The sequence below is a fragment of the Plecotus auritus genome (assembly GCF_963455305.1).
Source record: "Plecotus auritus genome assembly, chromosome: 6".
NCBI classification, from domain to species: Eukaryota; Metazoa; Chordata; class Mammalia; order Chiroptera; family Vespertilionidae; genus Plecotus; species Plecotus auritus.
In genome coordinates this window covers 147,436,610-147,461,085 of record NC_137773.1, presented here as the reverse complement: position 1 = coordinate 147,461,085, position 24,476 = coordinate 147,436,610, and the positions used below count along the sequence as shown (strand labels likewise).

Below are 24,476 nucleotides of genomic sequence, written 5' to 3'. Positions count from 1 at the left end.
TGGGAGACAGAGGGCCAATTTTGATTGAATGGCATAAGTAAAATCTTACAACAATGCCAGAGTTAGGACATGAACACCTTCACGTGTTATCATACATATATAAAATGCTTTGCCTCTGATTCCCAGATTGGTAAAAAATAAAATAAAATAAAAATTTCTACAAGTTTCCCAATAATTCTTGAACACTGACCATCTGGACAGGAGGTCAGACATGAGGAGTATTCCCCTGGCCATAGGGCTAAGGTGGACTTCTGGCCGCCAGAGGGGCAGAGGTACCAGGAGCAAGTCTCATAGTTACTGAAGGGCATGTTACGTCAGAATTCTCTCTTCTCATCTCAGGCTTCACAATTACCCCATTACTGGGAGTTTGAATGTGTGTTCTGACTTTAGACCGTCCCATGACTGACCACATCACCAAGATATGACCTCTGCTCTTGCTTTGTGTTTGCTATAATTGTCTGAGTATATTGCTCCACATGCAATGCTTAGCATTTCGAATGCATAATCACATTTGATTTACAAAACAATACAGGAAGATAAAATGCTTATCATCTCTTTACAGATGAAGACAATGAGGCTCAGAGAGGTTAAGTGACCTCGCTGTTGTCCCACACAGCCAGTCAGCAATGCAGTGAGGATTGAACCAGGGCTGCCTAGCCCCAGAGCCCAGGCCCTTCCTGCTGCTTGCCTTTGCTGTCTTCCTCCTCCATGGTCTCTCTGCTGGAGGCCGAGTCAAAGCCACAGAAGCTGCAGACAGCTTGACTACGCTAACTACTCAATCCCATCAAATAACTACAGTTGATTATTTGAAGATTCATATTTGCAAATTTACCTACTCACTAAAATTTATACCCCAAAATTAATACTCCAAACAATTCCTTGGTCATTATTGGACACATGCATTGAGCTGCTGGAAGTGCGTGCTCTCAGCTGACCTGGAACAAGGCAAAGCTCTGCCCCCTCGTTTCAGCTCTCCTACTGTAATCTGGTGTCCTCATGTTTAATGCCATGTTTCCACATTTCTGTGAAATGAATTTCTCTATTTAAAATGGCTCCCAATCCTAGTGCTGAAGCTGCTGTCTGGTGGTTCCCAGTGCAAAAAGGCTATTTGGTGCCTTTCAGGGAAAAGCATGTGTTACATAAGCTTCGTTCAGGCATGAGTTACAGTGCTGTTGGTCAACGTTAATGAAGCAACAATAAAGATTGAATTGGGTATCTTTAAACAGAAACACACACAAAACAAAATTATTTATTGATCAGTTGATGACACTGTGACCCTCAGAGGCTCGCAGGAACCTAACCCTGTATTTCTCTAGGGGCAATGGTTCAGTATTTGCTAATGTAGTGTTCCTGGTGACTCTAGAACTTAACTACCGTGATTAACGAGTACTTCACTCTGCCTCCTAACCAGTGTTACTTAAGTTTTTAAATTAAAGTGGCAATGGCACTTTGGGAGAGCCATCAGATGAAGCCCGTTTATCTCCAAGTATTTCGTAGCTTTAGCTCCTAGAGGCCCTGCCTGGCCAACCAGCCGGACCTTCCAAGAGTGCCCTCTGCACTTGCTTTACCCTCTACAGAAGGAAACCTGGCTAATGAGGAAAGAAACTCCCTCAAAAGGTAAACAGCGAGGAGAGTGTACATATGGTGGAAAACAAATGGGTCTTGGTACCATGTTGTGGAAATTATCTCACCGGGGTAGATAAAGGAGCAGGGTGAGCCCAGGTGGCACTGTTGAGTCCCCTCCTCCATTTCATGGCCCATTTGTGACGTATGCACCAGCCTGTCTCAGAAAACTCTATCCCTACACTCAGCACTCTCAGAACTGTGTTGTCCCTCTGGCGTGTGGTGCCCTGTGTCTACGCTGCACCCCACCATGACCGTGACCGCCTGCCAGGGCTTGGGGTTTGTGGTTTCACTGATTGGGGTTGGGGGCATCATTGCTGCCACCTGCATGGACCAGTGGAGCACCCAGGATTTGTACAACAACCCGGTAACAGCTGTATTCAACTACCAAGGGCTGTGGCGTTCCTGTGTCCGAGAGAGCTCTGGCTTCACTGAGTGCCGGGCCTACTTCACCATGCTGGGGCTGCCAGGTAAGGGCTGGTGGCTGGGAGGCTGGGAGGCTGGGAGGGGCCGCTGGGCCTCTACCTGAGGCACCATGGAGGGACTGCTGGGGAGGGAGGAGCAACAGCCCCCACCACCAGGGTAAGAACAGGACCACAGACACCTTAGGGAGGGGAGCTTTCTGGAGCTGTCAGGGCTCCTGTTCCCCTCACTGGATAATGCCCAATTCTCCCCAAGTGGCACATTTTAAAAATAACTTCTATGTGAGCAATGGCACTGAGTCTCAATCACCCACAGTAACAGGACTCAGGAGGCCCAGACTTTAGCCCCAAGATTCTCCTTCCTAAATTGGGGACTGTGAATCTCTCTCCAGGCCCCCTTGTGCCTGGTCCCAGCTTCTAGGGAGATCACTTCGTAAGTCATGTAAATGTCTAACCACTATGCTGTATTCCTGGAACTAATGTAATATTGAAGGTCACTATAACTGGGAAAAAAAAATTAAAAACAAAATAAATTTTAAAAGGAGTAGACAATGTTTAGATAAATAATAGCACTTCTGTGTAATGGAATACTAATAGGCTCCTATTAAAATACTATTTTACTCATATCAAACTAAACATTTAACATTAAATATATTAAGTGGTGTTTATAAAGCTTTGATTGTACATATATGTAATTAAGTGAAAAGAGAAAAACATCAAATGGTATAATTTTTTAATCAGGTAAAAAATTATATACAGAGAATGGACAAAAAGGAAGTATTACAAATTTTGTCTAGGATTTAAAATTATGAGTGATTTGTTAAAATTATCACTACTTACAAATTTTCTATTAAGAGCACCAAAAGATGGAATCAGAAATTAGAGATATTCAGGGTGCTACAATAGTAGGTATACAGTTGTGAGTTTGTGCAACACAGAGTTTATTCACATAGTATTATTATGTGTTAACTAATTATTGCATTATTTAATGAAGAACTATAAACCTAACTTTGCCCCACCCTGTACAATGTGATAATATATTTTTAAATTAATAGATGTATCAATTATTTTTATTACTAGCTTACTAATTTTACTCCTCCCACATTTTATTTTATATTGCCATTAGACCACCATTTTTGCTTAACTACCACACATGATTTATATTTATATTCCTAAAATATGGTAAAGCAAAGGTGAGGGAAATTTATTCTCCATCATCAGTAAAATAATATAAGCTTCTGGAAATTTATAACTTGAAATGGCACTGCCAGAACCATATTTAACCCTGAATATAGGGATGGTTTTCCCTAAGACGTCAGCAAAACATTTGCTCCATTTTAAAAATGATTAAACTAAGTAGTACCAACATTATTACATTATTGTTAGACAGAATCAGACCATGAATTATCATTATTATTACATATTATTATAATCAAACCATGAATTATCAGTGTTGTTAGATCTACATTTAATTTAAAAAAAAAAAAAAAAAGACACCTATTGCCATGAACGGGGAAGCCGGCTCTTCCCCTGCGGACCTTATTCACTCTTTGGAAATGGCAGCTCGGACCGTGGTCATCTCACTTCAAAGCACAGGAACTCCAGGAAATGAAAAATCCCATCTTCCAGATGTTTTAAAACATAGTCAATGTTTACTTCACATAAAAAAGCATGTAGACTTACAATTTCTCTCTACTCATTCAGTATTCTGCCTAGGTAGGGGTGGCTTTAGTTTATTCTTTAAAATTAACCTTTCCTTTGTCCAAAAAATAAAGTTACTGTCGCCATCTCAAACAAGAAAGAAAGCTTGATTCATTATACCTGCATAATATTTCCCTGTCTTGAAGTTTTGCATAAAAACATTTGCATAGGGAAATGGGAGTGAGAATAGATAATGTATAATAACCTATTTTTTAATTTTTCCATTATCCAGTAATTATTTTAGTGATATTATAGTCAATGTGTTGGGGGTTGTTAGACAAAAGGCATAAAATGAACAACTTAAAACAAAACTCTTATTGTTCTCTTTATGAATTAAAAGCCTGTGTCTTGGTTGAAGTAAGTAAAATGGACTTTGCCCACAGAAACAGTGATAGAATCATTCCTGAATTATTCCACCATTTTCCAAACTAACTGGTCAATCCCTGCCCATCAGCAGAGACCATAGTCACTTTTGCTAGTTGTCCCCTCCCTACCTTTTAGACTTGGCCTTGTAGCTCAGTTCAGGGGGTACAGAGACAACAACACTATTTATCACCTTAAGTCATATATGACTCTTGCTTGCTCTCTTTTTGGGGGATTTCTGGCTCATACTTCATTCTCTACTCACCCTGTCCACAGAACCTAAAGCAAGGTGTGTGGTTGAGGGAAGTGTTGCCTCCATTCAAATTAGGAAGGAGACCTTTCATATTTGCTTTCTGTGTTTGCTGGGAATAAAGTCCTGAGAGCAGTGGTTGGGAGCACCCAAGATAACATTGAAATGTCCAGTTGCTCAGGCTTGTTTCCTGGAGAACCTGTCCAGGTTAGAGGTGTGTGTGTGTGTGTGTGTGTGTGTGTGTGTGTGTGTGTGTGTGTCAGGGCCTTGAAATATAGATTTAGAGAAATTCTAATTAAAATGTGTCTAAATTCAGAGGCAAAATGCACACTCAATTAATTCTAAAAAAAAAAAAAAAGTGTGCAGACAAAATGCAATGGCTGATCTCTGGCCACGTCTCTCTTTTGTGTCATTATATAATTCCTGATACTTTTATCAATTGCAGTGAAAACTTTTCTGCAAAATGTAGAAGACTATGTAAAATGTGAATGGGCTTTGGCGTGTCCTTGTTTAGTCCCCATGTTACAGATGAAGACACTGTGAACTGCAGAAGCTCAGCAGTTTGTCCCAAATCACCCAGCCCAGCATGTGTTAGTGATAGTGTCAGGAGCAGATCCTCGGCCTCTCAGTAACCCATCAGGGTCCAGCCAGCCCGAGTCCCTCCTCTGGCCTTTGTGGAACCTTCTGTGACTGCCACGTGGTCTTCATGTGCTTCTTGTGGCATGAGTGAAAGGGTGAGGTGGAGGTCAATAGGATGTCTCATGTCTTTTTATCCCAATTCCAATACCTCTAGGACTTGGCTTCCTGTTCTCAAAAGTGTGGAAACTTAGTCTGACCCTAGCTCTCTGTATGGAAATAGAGAAAGAGCACCAGAGAGGAAGTTGATCAGGGAGCTCCACCTTTGCTGACTTAAGCATCTGTGTTCACTAGGACAAGTTCCTTGAACTACTTGTACCTCACTTGACTCACACACACCACCCCCCCCGCAAAAAAAAAAAAAAAAATATATATATATATATATATATATATATATATATATATATATATATATATATATGGGGAATAGTAACACTGCCCTGCCCATTTCTGTAAGATTAAAATGAAAAGATATAAAGGAAAAGTGGTTTATGAGTTGTGAGGAGAAAATATGAAGTCTGGTTTAAGATGGAGATTCCTGGGCCATTTTTCAAAAGTGAGGTCAGCCAGGTGGTTTCCTGTGATGAGCAGAGCCTAAAGGAAGGGCTTGTGGGGGTTCCCAGCGGTGGACACATCAGCTTTTCCCCCAGAGGGTGGCGTGCTGGGGGCAGAGCCAGAACCAGGAATGGGGCACGGCCCTGGGGGAGGGTGTCCACTCAGCCCGCCCTGCTCTCAAACCAGCGGGGCCTGCGCAGATCAGCAGGACAAGTGCCTCTTGGGGCTGCTTCCCTAACAAATGAAAAAATAATGCCCTTGAACCAAGAGTGAAACTGAACTATCTAAGGAAAACACTGTGAGCAAACACCAAGAGCTGAGGGAAACCATCTGATTAGAGCGGCTCCCCTCCTGAGCACGGTAGGCCCACACCTTCCACCGGAGGAAGGTGGCAGCTGGTCCCAAGGCGAAGGCCAGAGTGCCAGAGGCCCAACGCCATGTCCACCACCACATGCCAAGTGGTGGGCTTCCTCCTGTCCATTCTGGGCCTGGCGGGCTGCATCACCGCCACGGGGATGGACATGTGGAGCACCCAGGACCTGTACGACAACCCGGTCACGTCCGTGTTCCAGTACGAAGGGCTCTGGCGGAGCTGTGTGAGGCAGAGCTCAGGGTTCACCGAATGCCGGCCCTTCTTCACCATCTTGGGCCTTCCAGGTAGGCACTGGGCAGGACCCAGGGGCCCCACCAGGTGAGGGCAGGAAGGGGCTGTGAGCTCCCACTGCAGCCAGGAGGAACCTTGGAACAGGTTTGGCTAAGAATGGAATGTGTGACTAGGAAGCGTTGGCCCCAAGTCAAAGAGGGCAATAGCATAGGGGAGAAAATCAGGTAATTCATATTCGTCAAAGGAACTGGTAGTGAGAACGCAGGTCATGAAAAGGATGGGTCTGATGTAAGGGCATGCTCATGATGCCAGAACAGACTAGGGATCCTCAAGGAGGAAATTAACTGTGTGCATGTATGTGCGTGTGACTTGCTCCTGCCTGCACATACATAGGAATAAGGAAGTAGGATGGTGACTATTTCCTTACAGCCAAAAAGTTGAGTTAATTTTATTTCATTTTTTATTCAATTAAGTTTTTCTTTGAAAAGTTGGGTCTCTGTAGGTGCTAAAAAATATATACATTGCCATTAAATCATAGTCTTTTTCTGCATTTATGGTGAGAAGTTCTAGTATGCACTCCAAAAAGCAATGTCTGTCAGAATATAACTATATAACTGTGTGCTATAGCTTTGCCAAGTTGACACATTAAAAATAACTATCACAGGCATCAGGCATGCATATGTGTTAGGACAGTGAACAATGGATGAACACATACTTCACTGAATGAAACCCAGAAGGGCTCAATGTCCTGAGTTTCCCTCCTAACCCCATTCTGATCTCAACTCTCCTTCTGTTTTGATGGCCTGGCCCACTTAGTTTGGTTTTTATTTGCTCTACCTTCTCCTTATCCTTCTGGATCAGGAGTAAGTGACAAGTATGTTGAACTGGAGGACAGACTTCACCATTCCTTGAATGCCTGTAGCATTCAAAGTCTATGTCCCATAATTTTTCACTTATTCTAATTTTTATGGCTTGGTTTCTATGGTTTAACTTGCCTCCCATTTAAAGTATAGATTTCTTGTAAGGTAGATAATATTTCAAATTTTCTCAGTCAGGGTTCAGGTTTAAATTCAGAAAATACATTCAGAACTTTAGAGGTATACAGGATGAAGAAACTGGCAAAAATTATTCACTCATTCTTCAATGATTTGAAAGTAATCATTTATTCTAAATGATTAACTCATTCATCTATTTTAGTCCACCCACCCATCCATCCTTTAAAAATATATAATTATAGAACTATAATTATATTATAATAATGTCAGAATTTAAATATAATTATAAAAGTGACATCCTTTCACCCCTGAAGATGAACTAAATACACATCATAGGGTATTATGGGAGCTCTACTTGTGTTTTAAAAAAAAAAAGAAGAAGAAGAAAGAAAGAAAAGAGAAAATAAAAGGTCAGGCTAAACAGTGGCTCTAAGGAGTGTCCAGGATATGAGTTTGGTGAGGAAAGGAAAATGATATTGGGTTCTGCCTCTGAAACAAACACTTTGTGAATAGATAGATAGAAATAAATGTGCATGAAACTGTTAAATACCTGTGAAGCCCTTGAAATTGAATTGAGAAAAGCAATTTATCTAATTTGTCTTTATTTTTGGAAAGAAATAGAAGATGGGTGGCAGAGTAGAAGAATTGGGTTATTTATTCCATTTTTGGAAGCTACTTGTATTGCAGGATCAACAGGACCACACACTACATGGAAGACCTGCTTAGGGAAGCAGGGGAGGTCGAACCTGGCCAGAGGGAAGAAAGGAACCCTATGAAGGAGGGATATGCTGTAGTGTGAGGAGAGAGGTCAGAAGGGACTTGCAAGACCATGGATTGTTGAACTGTTAAATGAAGAAAAGTGACTGACCTCATATTCAAAATTAAGGCATGACATCCCATGACTTTATACTCCATAACCTCTTCACAGAAACTCACCACACGTTATCAACCTTTTGCTCTTTTTTTATCTTTCCATATGTAGAACTCCCAAATATTTTCACTTTTCTAATTGGCCAAACCCATTTGTCTTTCCGGTTTTACTGAGAGAAACTCTCCTCCTCTCCCCCTTGACATTTCTACCCTCTGCAGAACAAGATCCCCTCTCTCTCCTGTGCAAAGCCGGCCTCTCCACCAGAGCTCTGTAGGCCCCACACCATCCTGTCTGGTCATTCAGCTGATTAGTCCCTCTCCTTCTTGCTTCTTTCATCTCTCCTCCTGACTTATGCTTATATCCTCCTTTCCTGGAAATCTTCTCTTAATTCTGGTCATTGTCAAGTTCTGTCTCTCCCTGTCCATTAATGATACTTTGGGCTTGGTCCTGGACACCCATTGTTCCCACTGCCAAAATGCCCCCCACCACCACCCCAAATGCCATCTTCACAAATCTTACCATATGCAAGGTCCAGCTCAAATACCACCTCTTCCCTGAAGCCTCTTCACATCCTCATATTGACTAGGATCCCACAAACCTTTGCACCAAACCCAGAGCACTCTGATACCAATGAGCATATTCCCCCCAATCCCTCCCCCCATGACTCTGCTCACAAATCTGAAAGCTGAGAAACCCAGGCAGCCATCAAAAAGGTGTACCCCAGCCCTGCCCATCTGGGTCGGGGAAACAGGATTCCACCAAAAGCCAGGAAAGACATTTCGTGGGACTGAATTGGCAGAAAAGGTTACGGTTTAAATCTTTGATAAAATCTAAAGCAAAAATCCTTAAGGTAAAAAAAACTATGAAACTGCTCTTAGTATCCTTTCTAAAGGAGCTGCCTTGTTTGCTTCTTCTTACAACTGGCTGTTTCACATAAAGTCTAATGCTCATCATCATGTAAAACCAGCTTGTCTTTCCCCAGTGTATGGTAGAAGAAACTGGCCCTAGGAGGTGAACTGATTATAAGTTAGTTATAAAGTTGAAATGAGATTTGTAGGAGCCTCCTAGGTTTTGGTCAAGCTGCATTTCCTTTCTTAAAAAAAAAAAAAAAAAAAAAGAGCGTCGGCCTGCGGACTGAAGGGTCCCGGGTTCGATTCCGGTCAAGGGCATGTACCTTGGTTGCGGGCACATCCTCAGTGGGAGGTGTGCAGGAGGCAGCTGATCGATGTTTCTCTCTCATCGATGTTTCTAGCTCTCTATCCCTCTCCCTTCCTCTCTGTGAAATATCAATAAAATATATTTTAAAAAAGAGAGAGATGTTTTAGCCTTTTTAAATATGTGGGCAAACATCTAAATGTGTACACACTATTGTACATGGAAGGAAATCCCACAGAGAACACATCTACAAAGTCCAAGAGAACCTGTATTTTGAGTATAAAAATGAGGCTGCTAGGCCTGATTTCTCATAATCAAAGTTATGTAAGAATCTGAATGCCTCCTCAGCTTGTGGTTGTGGAAGTAGTTGCTTGGATAGTAGGGCAGTCGCCCACAAAGCTTCAAGCCCTAGCATGGGCTAGTCACTGGAGGGGCATCATTTTGTGGTGGGGCCACCCATTGTGAGACTTATATAGTTGGACCCCATCTTAGAGGTGAAAAGAAAGGTCAATGAGGATATTAGCCACCTACACTGATTCATCCATCACCCACTTCCCCTGTTCATTGCCAGCTGATCCTGAGCCCATTTTCCCTGATCTTCCCTCATTCCTTAGTCCATGCCTTTTTCTTCCTTTTTTTTTTCCCTCAAATCTTCTTCCCCTATTGCCCTTTATACTCCCTCACCCATGAGGGAGTTAAAATCTTCAACCATATTTTGTCACCAGGAGAGAGGATTCAGGTTTGTACATAGTTAGTACAAGCCAAAGCCATGAGGAGTTGGAGAGAGGTAACTTCTTTTTGAAGAAGAGAAGGGAACTGATATTTACTGAGCCTGGCTTAGTTCTATGCTGGTGCCAAGTAGCATCTGATCCTCGCAATATCTCTGTGCAAAAGCCATCTCTATCCCACTCCAAGTTGAGGAAATTAGGTTACAGTGAGGTTAAATTACTTTCCTAACAACTTACCTGGCATCACACATTCTATAGGATTTCTCGAGATACAAAAGACCTCCCTATTAGTTCCCTGGGATCTATGGAAAATCTAGGCCTTTCACCTTGTTCTGAATGGCCTTGCCTCTGAGGTCTGACCTCAGACTTGCCTCCTCCAGGCTCCCCTCCTCCACCAGCCCTATCAAAGGCCCCAGGCCCAGGCCTTTGGCTCCTGGTGACTTGCTGTGTCATCAGCCCCACCCTCACCCCTAGCCAGCTCAGTGATGTCAGCCACTCAGTTCCTCTCAACTCCCCACTCTGAGCACCTCCTCCTGAGCTCTCTTGATATCAGTTTTCCCAAGTTAAACAATTGAAATTTTGTTAATAAACAACTAAATGAAAATCTCTAGGGATAGGGCCAAAACATTAATATTTCTTTAAAAGTTTCCCCAGGAGATGCTAAGGTGCAGCCCAGGTTGGGAACCACACCTGAAGGCACCTGGCCTATCAGTTCATTTTAGGGGAATAAGAAATTTTGCAACAGGGAGATAGCACTGAGTTTCCATTTTTCTGTTTGCTTCTATCAGCCCTGAATTCTGCCCACCCTTCATGTCTGATAATGCCTCATTGTTCATTGGAAAGAACTCTATAATCACACCTTTGGTGCAGGGAATCAATCTATAGAACCCGTTGACTCACCTGTTATCAGCTGATAAGCCTATGCTTCTTGCTCAGAATATCAAATAAGAGGCAGAGTGGCTAAAAGAGAAACCTACCTCCTTTAAGAGCAGTTTCTCTTAACTGTCTATGGAAAAGGATTAGAATCCCAGTTGGTAGAATCTTCTAACTAGAAAGGAAGTTTGGGTCACAACTATGTATCACCATCATCATTACTAGACATAGGGGGATTCTAGCAGAGAGTGATGGAGAACATTTCCTCCTACTTCCTGGCATCTGCCTCCATCACAGCTTCCACTCTCAGAAGGACCTCCCAAGGTGTCTCCAAAGCATGAAAGACTTTGGTCAATCCATCCAGGCTGAATTCTGGTTCTGACAAGATATAAAACTAAGTTGTGTCTTTTCCAACTGCAGGCTGAAATAAAGAGGTAGGAGTAAGCTAGAAGGAGATTCCAGATATGAAAAGGAGCTCATAGTCTGGATGGACCCCCTGGTTCAAAGCAGGTTCCAATGTTCATCAGAAATCCAAAGGTCAAGAAAGAGCAGGAAAGAAATTAGGACTTGTCATGCAAACCTGACCCCAGTAGAGGCAAGAGGGCATCTGAAAGCCTAAGGCAAAGGTTGACTGGGACAAGCTGGCCAGGGCTCCAGTACCTAGGGACTCCTATGGCACACCAGCAGCAATTCTTCATATCACCCAAGCCCTCAGTGCTTCCACCTCTCACCTGCCAGCATGGCCCTCCCTTCTCATCCAACAGTGTCAGGGAAGGTCACATATCTCAGCCATAACCACAGCATACATGCTATATGTTTTCAGGAACAAATATTAGAATCACTCAATCAAAAGAGTTTCGATGACCCTATCCTTGCCAAGAGTGTGTGATAAGTGTAAGTTTTCATAGAATGAGAAAAAGACATCCTTTATCCTACTTAGTTAATTATTGTTTGGTGGGTTAGCTAGTTGGATGGTTGATTGGTTGAGCATATGAATGTGTTGTTTGACTATGGGAGTACAGCAACATGTGCTGGAAATATGTAAATGAATATACTAATAGGTGACACATGCTTGCATTTGCCAATGAGGGGATGAACAGGATGTTTGTTACCAAAATCCTTTGGGGCCAGCAAAGCCATCAGGCAAGGCTTGGGAGGTCAGAGGTGACACCCTAGCGCCCTCCTGTTTTCTAAATGGATTCAAGGGCCACTCTCAGGAGTTCTTTGCCTTAGTGATGTTACCATGGCTCTAGCATCAGAATTCAGCTGCAGGTCCAAGATGACACTGTCATCAATTCTCCTAGGAATGAATGGTCAGATCACAGAGAATTGATCCACATCATAAACCAACACATCTACTTTGAAACTATAGTTGCTAATAGAACCAAGACTGATAATGGCTGCTTGTAGAATCCTCTTCTCAGGAGAGAAGCAAATTTAAAATCAGAAGTGTCTTTATAGAGAAGAGAGTCAGAACCTAATAAATGGAGGTCAGCCCAGCCTGGTGTGGCTCAGGGTTGAGCATCCACCCAGGAACCAAGAGATCACCAGGTCCATTCCCAGTCAGGTCATATGCCCAAGTTGCGGGCTCAATCCCCAGTAGGGAACATGCAGGAGGCAGCAGATCAATGATTCTCTCTCATCATTGATGTTTCTATCTCTCCCTCTTCTTTCCTCTCTGAAATAAATAAAAATATATTTTTAGAACATAATAATAATAATAATAAATGGAGGTCAGTGGCACAGAACTAGAGAAGCTGGATACCATTGTTTCTACACATGGAGATAACTGATGAAAAAGGGCCTCCATTCCTCTGACTGCGGAACGCTCTTTAATGAATTCCACATGATCTACCTGTCCTTTTTCAATATATTTTATTGATTACTATAACAGCTCGAGTAGGATGGAGCTTTCTGCTTTGCTCCATACTGTTCTCCAGTCCTGCTCTAAGAACTCTCCAAGCTAGGGGCCTTTCCCTCTGGAAGACATCAAGTCTTCCTTTTGTAAGATTCATTATGCTTGCAATGGACATGTTTACTGACTGTCTTTCCCCACTTTGGTAGAACCTCCATGAGAACAAAGACCATGTCTGCCCTGTTAATTGCTCCCATCTTGTGCCTAGTCATGGGGCTCAGTAGAAAACTGTTGAGATTAATCACTGCATTTTAGAGACACCCTAGAAATCATTGAAGGTTTCTAGGGTGTCCTTAAAGGGAAGGTCACTGCAGGAGAGTCCCAGCAGGACTTACAGCTTCCACTGATCCTGACAAGGAAACTGCTGGTAAAGTGTGGTCATGTTGAAAGGCCTGAGACTGATATAGTATCTTTTTATAAGTACCTAAAACTTACAGTTCACCATGATCTTAGTTGCCCCCTTGGGAGGAGGCAAAAAATACAGTGCCCTTGTTATATCACTTAGTGACCTTACTTCATTATAAACTATAAATTAATACTGGGTTTTTCTAAAGTAGACACAACTATATGAAACATTGAGCCCACATGGAAAGACTAGAGAAGACAGATGTTTGGGTTAGAAGTCAAAGCAACCCAGTTTTACTATAAGCTCTATCAATAATTTTTAATGCCACACCATTTCACTTTCCTGGTCCCCAGGATATCAAGCTTTAAAATAAGGACATGAAATAGATAAATTCCATGGGCCCTCCCAGCTCCAACTGTCCATAATTTTCTCATTCTACAGGTATTTGCATGCATGTCCTTCATCAATCAGAGGATTGTAAGTGATGGTTTTGCATTTCCCACACTTCCACATCCCTTGACAATAACAAGGTTCACATTATGGTTTATGGACTTGCTCTTCCCCAGAAACTCAGTGCTGGTTGGTTGTGGTTGCTGGGTTTTATTAAACCAGAGCCTGATCAATCACATTGCGATGATCTTGTCTGTCTGCTTGTGTCTTGCCCCTTGACCCACAGCCATGCTGCAGGCGGTGCGAGCTCTGATGATCGTGGGCATCGTCCTGGGTGCCATCGGCCTCCTGGTGTCCATCTTTGCCCTGAAGTGCATCCGCATTGGCACCATGGAGGACTCTGCCAAAGCCAACATGACACTGACCTCTGGAATCATGTTCATTATCTCAGGTAAACTAGGAGCCTGGGGTTCCTGATGTCAGACATGCTTCTGGGAATGTCAAAATCATTCTGGCAGAGGAAACACTGCTTCTTCCTGTTGAGCATAGCTTGAGCACAAATCAGAGCTTTGCACACTGGATTACAGCAAGGGTGAGGAACCTTTTTTCTGCCAAGGGCCATTTGGATATTTATAATATCATTCATGGGCCATACAAAATTATCAACTTAAAAATTGTTATTATGAAAAAAGCTCTTAGATTTATTGCATTTCGAGTCCTGTCTGCTGTTGTCTTGGCAGGGCCAGGCCAAATTATATAGCCCTTGGATTGAAAGTTCCCCATCTCTGTTATGCAAAATTATCATGAGTACTAATGTCCCTCTTAGCTGCCACCCCAGTCCCATTGTAAGAGACTAGAGGCCTGGTGCACGAAAATCATGCACTGGCGGGGTGGGAGGTGGGGTCCCCTCACCCTGGCCTATGCCCTCTCGCAGTCCGGGAGCCCTCAGGGGATGTCCGACTGAAGACTTAGGCCTGCAGGGAGAGGGCCTAAGCCCTCAGTTAGACATCCTTACCTCTGCTGTGGAGGCGGGAGAGGCTCCCACCACTGCTGCTGCGCTCGCCAGCCATGAGCCTGGCATCTGGCTGAGCAGCACTCCCCTGTGGGAGTGCACTGACCACCAGGGGGCAGTTCCTGCATTGAGCATCTGCCCCCTGGTGGTCAGTGCCATTATAGCAACTGGTCATTCTGCAGTTCAGTCAATTTGCATATTAGCCTTTTATTATATAGGATTCTCAACCCTAAGGTAGTCATGTGACTCAACTCCTAAAGGCATTATTTTGATAAGATTCTAGAAAATGATTTTAAGAGAAGAGTTCTTAACATTGTCAAAGAACCAGGTCCCAAATGTTTGTACTATTAACCATTGGTTCTAAAATGCATACAAAATCTCTTTCTGCACATATTCAAATCCTTCCATAATTAGAGAGATAAGAGAGTCCAAGCACCTAGCACAATGTCTAGGACACAGTGAGAATTCAATAATCAATGCTTGGATTAACTGTCTGTTATAGGAATGGAATGTTCTGAAGCCTATTCCTCTACACTCATTTAAGTATACATTGCCTCAGAAACATTGTGGTCACTTTAAAGCTAACTCCAGAGCTTTCTTGTTCTTTATCTACAGGTCTTTGTGCAATAGCTGGAGTGTCCGTGTTTGCCAACATGCTGGTTACTAACTTCTGGATGTCTACAGCTAACATGTACTCTGGCATGGGCGGGATGGTGCAGACCGTTCAAACCAGGTAACCTCCTAATCTAGGTCTCAGGATTCTACGGTGAATATTGTTGTAGAAATCCAATTAAACACATATACCTAATGTGACTGTCAGTGCCTGAAATAGCAAAAATTTATCAGAGGCAACCAAGCCATATTGTAAATCAACAATGATCTGTAAATTCATAACCTTCATTTCAGTGAAATATCCTTGGTGATATGACTTGAGGCTGATCTGACATTTGCATTGAAATACAGTGACAGTTCATGATATTTATCTAACATTCTTACACAGACCCCATTGTGGTGGCCATGAAAGTGGCACTATTAACCAAGGCATGTAAATGAGCATCAACCCATATCTCTAGTCCATGATGGGAACCCAGTTAGGGACAGGTAAAAGATTGAATAGAACTGAGCAAGATTAGGTGAGAAAAGTAATGTTTCGTCCTCTTTCAGCTTGACTCTTTCTCCTGTTCATGAATTCATTCATTTTATGAATGTCTTGAGCACCTACTATGGGCCAGGAACTGTTCTGAGTGCTGGGGTAAAGACAAGTTCACAATTCTCATGGAGGTTATGGTGTAGCAAAAGGACATGAAACCCCACATAAATTGGTATCTGAAGGAGGGCAGAACTTTTAAAAGATGAAAAAGCAATTCTAACATGTGTATTCATAGCAACTTCAAAGGGACATTTCTCATAGTAAGAAGCAGCAGCAAATCCCTGAAGGAAAAAGGCCTTGTTCTAAGAGAGCAATGCAAATATTATAGCTAAGTAACTGGTCATCTCTGGAGTAAATACACTTGGTATTTCTTCAGCCACACAATTATGGGATACAGACAGGGTGTAAGGACATGATAAAACCATTTACTCTCTGGCTTCCCTGGAACTCCTATCCCCATCTATGTCCCTGCTTTGCTTCAAGAATGGGAAGGAAGTGTAGCTGCCCTTATCTGCTTCCATGGTCCCCCAGGTTCTCTTGGTTACAAGAGCAACTCAGAAGTAAATTGACCGATTCATTCTGGTTTGCCTGGGACTTTCCCCATTTTAGCATAGAAAGTCCCATGTCCTAGAAAGCTCCTCTGTGACAGGCAAATCAGAAGAGCCCACCTTGTCCACAGTTTCTATGTGCCTAGAGTCACTTTTCCTGCCCAGAGGAGCCACCTACCACCCACCTGACACCCAGTGCTAATGTGTGCCATCAACCTCTCACACCATCTCCACCTGACAGGCCTGAAATTGAGATCAGAGGATTCCAGTTGGCCTCCTGAACTTTTTCCTCCATGGATGGGCAGCATTTTTCCTCTTTCTGTCCTTTCATCTTCTCTATACAGAGAGCACAGCTGCCAAGAAAAACCTTGGTAGTCAATCGATGGGGCTTTGGTTCCTGCCCTGCCCACCCCACCCCCCAACCCCTGACACTTGCAGAACCTAAACCCTGGACCAGAGCTACAAACTGTCTGACCTTGCCCTGTAGACAGCTTGCAAGGTGTTTTGTATTAGCCTAAACATCTCATTTTATAACCAACTTTTAAAAATTAGAAGTACCTCAGGTTGGGTTGCTCAGAAACAGATCCTGAGGATCCGTGTGTGAGTGATGTATTAAGGACAGAGAGACAGATTAGGGCGTGGGGCAAGCAGAACAGGGAAGGGGTGATCGCAGATGAAGTCTTGGACTCAGCCTGATCCTAGGGAGCTGTGAGGTCTTTCATATTTCAGCATCCAGCCAGCCTCTGTGCATGTGGGGACTCCAGTAGCTGAACCAAAGCCAGAACTCAAGGGAGAGTCTCAGGGACCAGCAGGTAAAGGCAAAATAACACGTGAGCCGGGGGAAAGGCACAGAAATGGATAAAGGGACAAAGGGGAACTGGGCAGAGCACCATTGAACCTTCCACACAGAGATTTTCTAATGCAAACACACATCACATACACACACAGGTCTATTTTTTTTCACCTTCTTATAAAAAAATCAGAGCTGGCAGCACTGGGCCCTCCTTCTCAGATGGCAACATCTCTGCAGCTGAGGGGCAGCTGCCCTTTGAACTGGGGCTCATACTCTCCAGGTTGCCACAGTCCCCACTACTCTCAAATGCCCAACTCTGAAATCATTTATCATCACGTTTATGGTTTTTCCCTCCATATAAAGAGTTAAGAAAGTGAAATATTTCCTAACACCTAGCCCACTTTGCTCTTTTAAGTTTCTTACCTGTCCCAGATAGATATATAAGTTTGCTAACCTTGATCAAGAGTGTCTAAGTGATAGAGAAACCAAGATGGCGGCATAGGTAAACACCTAAACTGCTGCCTCGCACAACAATTTCAAAACTACAACTAAAAGACGGAACGGACACCATCCAGAACCACAGGAAAGCTGGCTGAGTGAAAATTCTACAACTAGAAAGAAAGAGAAAAGCTCACAGAGAATTGGAGGTGCGGCAAAGGGGCTTTGTGCGCGCAGAGAGGAAGGGCGGCTGAGAGCCTGGCTGACTTTCTCTGGCGGAAGGGGGAAGGAAGCCTCCGACCGCACTGAACCCCAGTTCTGACTGCACTGAACCCCAGTTCTGGGCGAACCCCTGGGGACCCACGCTCTTACGGGGGGAGTCCGGACTCTCGGGCGGAGACTCGAGCTGGGAAAGGCAGAAGTCTGAAGGTGCACGCGGCCCAGTGCGCACAAAGGCTGCGGAGGTTGCCACAGGCTTTCCCTAGTGGAAGGGAGTCAGAGGATCCTGACTGCACTGAGCCCCAGTTCTGACTGCACTGAACCCCAGTTCCAGGCGAGCCCCTGGGGACCCACGCTCTTGTGGGGGGAGTCTGGACTCTCAGGCGGAGACTCGAATTGGGGAAGGCAGAGGACTGAAAGCGCACATGCGCACAAGGGCAAGGCTGACAGGAAGCCAAGACTGAGACTCCACCCCATCCAAGCTGAGCACAGAGGCTATTGCAATTTGGCAAGTCTAATCCTATAAGGCTGTCTCCAGCACCGAACTTCTCCCAGCATAGACACAGCTGATCCTTACAGCCAACTGGCCCGGAGGTCAATTCTTCCCAGTGATACCAACAACAATCAAGACTTAATTACAACAAGGCTGTACACACAGTCCACAAAGGGGTGCACCAATAGTGTCCACCTCAGGTTAACTGGGGAAGCAGACCCACTGGGCCATATTGGAAACCTAGCACAAATATCTACCTTACCAACTCAGGGAATCAGTGAAAATGCGGGGTCAAAGAATCAGATCACAAACGAAAGAAATGGAGGAAAACAAACGACTGGATATAGAATTCAAAACCACGGTGATAAGACTTTTTAAGAATATCCTAGAAAAGGCCGATAAATATAACGAGACCCTCAAAGATATGAAAAAGGACCAACTAGAAATTAAACATACACTGACTGAAATAAAAAATATTATACAGAGACCCAGAAACAGAATAGAGGAACACAAGAATCAAGTCAAAGAATTGAAATACAAAGAAGCAAAAAACACTCAACCGAAAAAGCAAAAAGCAAAAAAAAAAAATCCAAAAAGTTGAAGATAATGTAAGAAGACTCTGGGACAACTTCAAGCGTACCAACATCAGAATTATGGGGGTGCCAGAAGAAGAGAGAGAGCAAGATACTGAAAACCTATTTGAAGAAATAATGACCGAAAACTTCCCCCACCTGGTGAAAGAAATAGACTTACAAGTCCAGGAAGCCCACAGAACCCCAAACAAAAGGAATCCAAAGAGGACCACACCAAGACACATCATAATTAAAATGCCAAGAGCAAAAGACAAAGAGAGAATATTAAAAGCAGCAAGAGAAAAACAGTTAATTACCTACAAGGGAGCACCCATACGACTGTCAGCTGACTTCTCAACAGAAACTATGCAGGCCAGATGGGAGTGGCAAGAAATTTTCAATGTGATGAATAGCAAGAACCTACAACCAAGATTACTCTACCCAGCAAAGCTATCATTCAGAATTGAAGGGCAGATAAAGAGCTTCACAGATAAGAAAAAGCTGAAGGAGTTCATCACCACCAAACCAGTATTATATGAAATGCTGAAAGGTATTCTTAAAGAAGAGGAAGAAGAAAAAAGTAAAGATAAAAATTATGAACAACAAATACATATCTATCAACAAGCGAACCTAAAAATCAAGTGAATTAAAAACCTGAGGAACAGAATAATCTGGTGAATATAATAGAATCAGGGGCATAGAAAGGGAGTGGACTGATAATTCTCAGGGGGAAAGGGGTATGGGGGGTTCATGAAGAGAATGGACAAAAATCATACACCTATGGATGAGGACAGTGGGGGGGAGGTAAGGGCAGAAGGTGGGGTGGGAAATGGGTGGAGGGGAGCTATGGGGGGAAAAAAGAGAAATAATTGCAATAATCTGAATAAAGATTTATTTTAAAAAAAAAAAAAAAAAGAGTGTCTAAGTTACCCTAGCCGGTTTGGCTCAGTGGATAGTGTTGCAGGCTTGATCCCCGGCCCCAGGTCAGGGAAAGTGCAAGTGCAGAGGCAACCAATTGATGTGTCTCTCCCACCTGGATGTTTCTCTTTCTCTGTCTTTCCCACTCCCTTCCACTCTCTCTCTAAAAAAAAAAAAAATCAATGGAAAAATATCCTTGGGTGAGAATTAACAAAAAATCCTATCTAATAAAAGAGTAATATGCAAATTAACCATCACTCCGTGACAAAAAATGGCAGCCCCCATAGCCACAAGATGGTGGCGCCCAGTCCCCGCAGCCCCACCGTTGGAGTGTTTGGGCCTATCGGCCCAGCCAGGGGTCACAGAGACCAAGCAGAGAGGTGGGATCCACCCACTCTGGTAGCAGATCAAGCCTCGCTGCTCTGCCACCTCTGGAGTGTCTGGGGCTGAGCAACGAGGCTGGATTATTTGGGCCTGTTGGCCCAGCCAGGGGTCACAGGGACCAAGGGGAAAGGCGGGATCCACCCACTCCAGCGGCGGATCCAGCCTTACTGCTCCCCAGCCTCTGGAAGTGTCTGGGCCTGTCAGCCCCTCCATGAGGGTGAATGCTGCATCCAGGGAGCACATGCAAGTGGGCAGGGAGTTGGCTCTGGGTCTTTTGGCACAGGGGGACTTGATGCTGTGTCACAGTTGTGCTGGCCCAGACTCTGACAGCAGGGAGGAGGAAGTCCCACCCTTAGAGAATCAGCAGTTGGTCAGACAGCTCTCTGCCACCTGACAGCCAGGACTCTCATTCACCTGACAGCAGGGAGGTGGGACTATGTCTAAACATCTACTATTGATACAAAGTAGCTCTGAAGCCGAAAGAAGCCGGCGTTATCGACAGAAAATGTCTGAAGACCAATGTGCATCTGATCTTGAAGGCAGGCAGGCGAGCAGTTAGGAGCCAGCAGTCCTGGATTGTGAGCGGGATGTCCGACTGCCCGTTTAGGCCCAATCCTGTGTCCGGGCCTAAACGGGCAGTTGGACATCCTTCGAGGGGCCCCAGATTGGAGAAGGTGCAGGCTGAGCTGAAAGACACCCCCCCCCCATGAACTAATTTCGTGCACCGGGCCTCTAGTTAATAAATAAAATGGGCAAATTAAAAAAAAATAAAAGAGTGTCTAAGTTGAGGAAGGCGACCTCATTCCTCATGCACAGAGGATGGTGTAGTTTAATGATTAACAGTGAAGGCTAGGGAGGCAGAATGACCTGCATTTGAATCCTGGAAATGCCATGTTCTTCCTGGGTCTTTGGAAAAGTTAATTAGCCTCTCAGAGCCTCAATTTCCTCATCTATAAGATGGTCACATCAATTTAGTTCTTTATGAAGACGGTACTCCTCCCTACATGGAGGTGGGTGAGATGAATGCTTCCTGGACCACAGTAAGAACTCAAGGCACCAAAATTCCTTCAGAAATTGAAACTGATTCTCTCAAACTTCTCTGGTTACACTGTCAAGCCTCTCCCCTTTGGTGATGCCTCAGTGATCTAAGAGGTCCAAGAATCTTGCAGCTGTTTTGCTGGCTAGCTTAGTTCCAATGCTATGATCCAGGGCACCTGTTCAGTTGGCTGTGACCCAAAGGCACATGTGTTCAGGGGGCATGGGCAAGGATAGGTGTAGAATCCAAAGGGGAAACAGAGAGGATAGGCATGGCCAAACGCAGTGGGTGGAACCTGGAGAGTAGAGTCAATCACATTCATAGCCATCATCTCCCCGCTCAGGTACACCTTTGGTTCGGCTCTGTTCGTGGGCTGGGTCGCTGGAGGCCTCACGCTAATTGGGGGAGTAATGATGTGCATCGCCTGCCGGGGCCTGGCAACCCATGAAACCACGTGAGTTTCTCCATCCCAATGTAATCAGAGGTCTGATTGGATTCCATTTTAACATATAATTTCCAGCCAGAATGATCAGTCTAGGCATGTGGAATAACATTGTTGAGTCTGAACCTTCTCTTTTATGGGAAATAGAAAAAAACCCAAATAGGAATATTTCTACCTGAGCAAATTTAGGTGTGATCCTAAATTTTTGAAAGTGGGGAGGGAGATGTGTGGGGAGGGGGGACCATCCAGGGGTTCTCTCTGGCTCTAGTATTCTGTAACTCAATGGCTCTCAGCTTGGAGCAACTTTGCCCCCAGGGGATGTTTGGCAACATCTGAAGACACTTTGATTGTTACAACTTTGGTATGGGGGGATGAGTGATACTGGCATCTAGTGGGGGAAGGCCAGGGATGTTGCTAAACATCCCACAATGCACAGGCAAGCCCCCACAGCAAAGAAGCATACATCCCAAATGCCAATAATACTGCTGTTGAGAAACCTTGCTGTAACTCCATAAATGGGCACAGAGTTGAAGACCGGGATCAAAGTCTGGTCCTGCTATTAACTAGCCCTGCGACTGCTAGCAAATCATTTGCCCTCTCTGGACCTCCATTACCTCACCCATAAACTGAGCGGAGTAGAGGAGATGGGCTTCCAGCTCACAAATTCTATGATTCTTTGGCACAACCATGTTCCCCTGGACATTGTTTCTGGTTCAGCTTCACTTTAATTCAGGGGTGGGAATATCCGGCCCTTGGGCTGTATAAGGTCCACAAAATCATTGGGTCTGGCCCTGCCAAGGTATTAAGGGGTGAATTAATTATATGTTTGACCAAATATAGCAGGCTAATTTTTAAGTTGATTTTTTTGTATGGCCCGCAGATGATGTTATAAATATCCAAATGGCCCTTGGCAGAAAAAAGGTTCCCCACCCCTGCTTGAATTGATTAACAGAGGGAACTGGTAGTCAGTGACTACCAGCTCTAATACAAAGCGAGAAATTCTGTTCCACTGCAGAGGTCAAAAAACCACTGTCCCAAAACCTAGAGTGACCAATTCTCTCAGTCTGCCCAGGTCTATGGGTTTCCTGGGACACTGGACTTTGGTGCTAAAACTGAGACATTCCAGCATAAATGAGGTGCTTTGGCCTCCTCCCAAATACATCTATGATCCTGGAATGTTCCTTTGTCTTTCAGTTACAAAGCCGTGTCTTATCACGCCTCGGGCCACAATGTCGCCTACAAGACCGGAGGTTTCAAGGCCAGCACTGGCTTTGAGCCCACCACCAAAAACAAGAAGATATATGGTGGGGGTGCTCGCACAGAGGACGAGGTACAATCTCATCCTTCCAAGTATGACTACGTGTAGCACTCCAAGACACTCGGCATGGGCAGAAGAAAACCCCCATTAGAGCTCATCCAAAAAAACAAGGACATTTTACCTTGATTCCTGACGGCTTTAGACTCTCTGCTGGAAGTTAGAAAAGCATTGAGTTCACCTATGGGGTGGCCAGATGGTCTTAGCCACATGTCTCTGTCTCTAAATATTCCATCACAAAACAGTGAGTTATCAGATATGAATTAGAGCCTATAGCTCACATTTTCCAATCCTCTATTTCTTTTTTTAAATATTATCTTCCTAATCTGATTATAGAATATGGTTTGAATTCCTATCTGACACTTGAATGATTTAGACAGACTCTCCCTCCTCCTTCTAGCCAATAGCCCATTGATGATCTATTTCTCAATTCATCCCCCAGCACAATTCTGAAAGGGAAAAAAGAGATTCTGTCAAAAGACATCATTTCCTGCTACTTTTGCCTCTAATAAACACTGATTGCAGAAAAGGAGAGAGGGGAAATATATTTGTAATGTCTTTATAAAACTCATTATCTGAGTTTTCTTACCCTGTGATCTTAAATGGACCAAAGTGATTTCAGTTTGAGGAAAGCAACCAAGCTTTTCCACTTCTTTCGGCATCTGCTCATTCCAGTAAGACTCTCCCAAGGGTTTCCGGAGCCCCCGACTGTGGGTCCCCCTTCTGTCACAAGCCAGAAAGCATCCCTAGAAAAATGAGAAGAGGATTTTTTTTGCTTCTCTAAATATATTTGATATTCTACATATAGTTAGAATAAATAATGTATTAGTAAAATTATACACTGTCTCTGTGAATTAGGCTCACTGCAACGCATAGATAGAAAAAAATGAAAAACTAATTTCTTTGATGTTGTCTATATTGTACTTTGTGAAAATCACACTTCAGTCCAAATTTCATAAAATGCTCACTGATCCTAATTCCCTTTGAAGTCTCCAGGACTTGGATGAAAATGATAGAATCAGTGTAACCCATGTAAAAACCAAATAATGGAACACAACAGGTCTAGAAAGTGAGTTGAACTAGTTTTGTTGTTGTTGTTGTTGTTTTAAGTGATGAGCCTGAATTTAATGTTATGTTTCCAATTGCTACATGTCCACATTTGCAGGGCTACAGGCCACTGGTGGCTGACAGTAGACTTACTTGGCCTTGTGGTCAGCTTTGTCACCCGGAGAGCAGTTCCCGTCACTAAATTCACCTACAGTGTTTAGACCACTAAATGTTTAAGAGCCAAAAGCTCTTTGCAGCCACACACCTTCCCTGTGTTTACATCAGAGCTGCAGAAAGCCTACATTCCTTCCAGGCCACCAAGATTCCATCCCAGCACCAGAGCCAGAATAGGCCCTCCTGGAAAACGAAGGGAGGTATGGGTAAAGGTGGAGGGGATCTGACCATTGAGTTATTATTGAGGGGAGTAATGTCCTAACACCAATAGTGCATATAAAAGTGAACTCCAAGAAGATGGGTGAATATTCAGAGGGATCTTTATCTGGACAGACTATATCTGGAGAAAGACCAGATCATGGCCCATTAAACAGAAATGAATTGTGTTCACTAAGAGACCCTTCTCACTGAAATGTCAATAGTTTTAGATCAAATTAAATAGAGTACTCATGGAATTTGTTGTCTAAGCTGGGGTAAATGATGAACACATAAATTAATTCAAGAATAA

General features: G+C 43.7%; 1 protein-coding gene across 2 annotated transcripts; it reads left to right on the top strand.

Annotated features, from left to right (window-relative positions):
* Window positions 1-1,873: 1,873 nt before the first annotated feature.
* Window positions 1,874-22,798, top strand: CLDN18 (claudin 18; the record flags this gene model as incomplete). Of its 2 annotated transcripts, none has more annotated exons than XM_080672251.1 (5): window positions 1,874-2,093; window positions 13,714-13,878; window positions 15,055-15,172; window positions 21,334-21,444; window positions 22,627-22,798. In XM_080672251.1, the coding sequence occupies 5 exons, from the start codon at window positions 1,874-1,876 to the stop codon at window positions 22,796-22,798; spliced, it is 786 nt and encodes a 261-aa protein (XP_080528377.1). The 2 variants fall into 2 exon arrangements, with proteins under 2 accessions (XP_080528377.1, XP_080528376.1); XM_080672250.1 differs by lacking the exon at window positions 1,874-2,093 and adding an exon at window positions 5,988-6,207.
* Window positions 22,799-24,476: the final 1,678 nt, after the last annotated feature.